The 3,343-nt window shown below is 40.7% G+C and overlaps 1 protein-coding gene across 1 annotated transcript; it reads left to right on the top strand.

Moving 5' to 3' along the window:
- The first annotated feature begins 563 nt into the window (after positions 1-563).
- On the top strand, positions 564-1,370 carry LOC110881971. The gene has a single exon (XM_022130091.1). It carries the CDS (start codon positions 564-566, stop codon positions 1,368-1,370), a length of 807 nt encoding a protein of 268 aa, XP_021985783.1.
- Positions 1,371-3,343: the final 1,973 nt, after the last annotated feature.

Here is a 3,343-nt window from a genome sequence, read left to right as displayed (position 1 = left end):
AAAGCACCAAATTATCAATCTTTGTTTTGCAGACGATCTTTTTCTTTTTGCTAGAGGGGAAATTGCTTCGGCTAGGTACATTATGAACTCTCTTTCAAAATTTGCGATGATGTCGGGTCTGGTGCCTAATAATCAGAAAAGCATTGTTTTCTTTTGTAATGTTCCAAGTTATGTTAAAAGTGCTATTCTGAATATCTTGCCGTTTAAGGAGGGTTCTTTGCCTGTGCGCTATCTTGGTGTCCCGCTAATTTCGTCGGGTTTGTTATATAGAGACTGTAATGTCCTGTTGGAGAAATTAGACAAAAGAATCATGCATTGGAGGAATAAGTTACTCTCGTTCGCAGGTAGATTGCAACTCATTGTTTCTGTCTTATCTTCTATGCATATTTTCTGGTCCTCTGTGTTTATGCTTCCGAGTAGAGTTGTTCTTGAGTTGGAGGCAAAGATGAGGAATTTTTTGTGGTCTCAAGATATGGGGTTCCAGAAAGGCAAAGCTAAGGTTTCTTGGAAAGCAGTTTGTCTCCCTAAATATGAATATTCGGCGTATCGGTGATGTAAACCTTATGGCTAATCACATATGGAGTATTCTTATGAGGAGGAAGTCTTTGTGGGTGGATTGGGTTCATGTTTACAGGTTAAAAGGAAAGAATTTCTGGATTGCTAAAATTCCCTCTTCTTGTAGTTACTCGTGGCGTAAGCTTCTTCATCTTCGTCCGTTTTTGAGGGATTTCTTTTGGTTTGATATTGGTAATGGGACTTTGGCCTCAGCTTGGTATGATATGTGGAGTGACATTGGGCCGCTTGGGGAGTTTATTTCGCCTAGAGCTATTTCAAATGCAGGCTTCCGGTTAGAGGATTCGGTTTCTGACATTCAGGCCAATGGAGAGTGGAAGTGGCCGGTTGCTTGGAGAGATCTTTTTCCTGTTCTGATTCAGCTAGATCATGTTCATATTAGGCCGAATAATCCTGATAGAGTTATGTGGCGTGATGGTAATAACACAAGTGTTTTCTCGTCTTCTGAGGCATTGAATTCGGTTCGTTATAAAGAAACGGAGATAGATTGGAGCACTATTGTCTGGTTTAACCAATGCATCCCGAGGCATGCATTTTTAATGTGGCTGATTATGAGAGGTAAACTACTCACGCAGGATAAGATTCTAAAGTGGGATATCTCTCGAAGAAAGACTATGAATATGATGTGTTGTTTGCTTTGCTATGCTAATCATGACTCTCATAGCCATTTGTTTTTTGAATGTGATTTCTCTTCGAAAGTTTGGCATATCGTGAGACAGAAAGTGGGCATGAATACGGTTCAACCTAAGTGGGAGGATATCATCAATTGGCTTCTTGCTCGATCCAGTCAAAGTTAGCATCTGATTATGTTGCGAGGCTGTTGGTGGCGGCTTGTGCTTATGTTGTTTGGCAGGAGCGTAATATCAGGATATTCAAGAATCGGATGAGACCTCCAGAGATTGTTAGTGAGAATATCATTAGTTTGGTTAGGTACAAGCTGATGGGAGCGAGATTGAAGACTACTGAAAATGTGCGAAGACTTTGGAGGGAGTGGGAGATTCATGGCAACGACATTATTGATGATGGTGGCTGATTAATTTTTGTTTATCTTTGTGTTAGTTTGGTCTAGATAGTAGTCTAGTGGCACGTTTAGTAGTTTTGGTTTCCTTTTTGGTTCTTTGTTCTACTTTCATGGGGCATGTCCCATGATTGAACTAGTGTAGACTCTCTACACTACTTGGTTTTTATTGGTTGTGAATATATAGAATCACCGGGGTAACCCTTTACCCAAAAAAAAAGATAATCAGACAAAGGCAAACACTAACCTGATAATAAGATAGAACTGAGAGATGCCCGGAATATGAGAGCTTCGAGAGGAGGGGTTGGGTTCGTCGCACACGAACTGCCGTCGAGGTGTAGTGGGAGGATGAAAGGAACTAGGGTTTGTTGTGTTTCCCAAAAATCACAACATAAACTACATATCTCACATGTATGCGCACAATAGGAGGATTGGGCTTGGGCCTGTTGGGTTCGATTAGGAGGTGTGCATATGGGCCAAGCACCAAGACACAACAGGTGTGATTTTGGGTTGGGGATCGGGTGTGCGATTCAAGAGTTTGTGCGACCGAACCAACATAATGGATACTATTTAACCATTCACATCTTTCGCAAATAAGTCCGTACAATTACAACTAACCAATTATATAAGATTCAGATAACATACGATAACATACAAGATAACATACAAGGCAAGACTAAGAGTCGGTATAAGGAAAGGATTCCGGAATTTATGAGTTGTCACATTTGTGCAATTCTATTTGTCGTTCTTCTCCTTGTCTAAGATTATCGTCTTAGCCAAGCGAGTCCGAAAATCGACTTTTACATCCATTATCAGTCCTGTTGATGATATCGAAGCCATGACAGAGGTGGTCTTGGACATGAAAGGGTGTCTGAAGGATCTAATGTTGCGGTATGTACCGCGGGTCAGGGATATTCTGTTGTTCTAAGGGTTGTCTTTTGATAAGACTTGGAAGACTCTCCCTACGCATCGTTTGATGAGAGTGGTGTTGCAGAAGCGGGCCAAACAACCAAAGTCGAAGGTTATTTGCTTCACTTGAAAGTAAAATTTTCACTTCAAGGCTTTAAAGAAAAGAAACTTATAGATTGGCTTGAAAACTCCTTAGAGATAAAAATATTAGTTAGAAGAAGAGGTCTTTCTTGATCCTGGAGAGCTAAAGATTGAGACAGGTTGTCAGAGTCATTTCTATTGCTGCCTAAGAGCCCTACCCCTACTTAAGATATTGCTTGAAAGGCGTTGGTTGAGTGACTGCACTTACCCCTTTGACTGCTGGATTGATTGACTTTGCCAGCTTCAAACCCTACTGTTCTAAGGATAAGCAAAGGAACTGAAAAGGGATGAAAATATAGCTCATATTCTTCTCTTCCTTAGACCAACTATCTATCTAGTTAGCCTCTTTTTGGGTAAAGGGTTACCCCGGTGATTCTATTAAAATAACCGCAATTAAGTACAAGTAGTGAGGATAATCCACACTAATTCATATACAGGACATGCCCCATATATGTAAACACTAAAAACAAAACCCAAAGACCAAAGACACCACATAACCTAGTCTACTTTACATCATGAAAAAATGTCCAGTAGACAGACAAAACGACATCAATAAGGGACGTTATCCGCCATCATAAAAAATGAAATTACTTCGAAACAGCATCCCCAAAACACGAACCAAAAACTGACTAGCCATTGGAGAACTTTGTGGAAGAGGTGCTTGCCCCTGCTTTTGAAAACACAGGATGTGTACCCGACGTC

This window comes from Helianthus annuus, chromosome 10 (genome assembly GCF_002127325.2).
Source record: "Helianthus annuus cultivar XRQ/B chromosome 10, HanXRQr2.0-SUNRISE, whole genome shotgun sequence".
Classification (NCBI taxonomy): Eukaryota; Viridiplantae; Streptophyta; class Magnoliopsida; order Asterales; family Asteraceae; genus Helianthus; species Helianthus annuus.
This window is presented reverse-complemented; position numbering and strand designations above follow the sequence as displayed.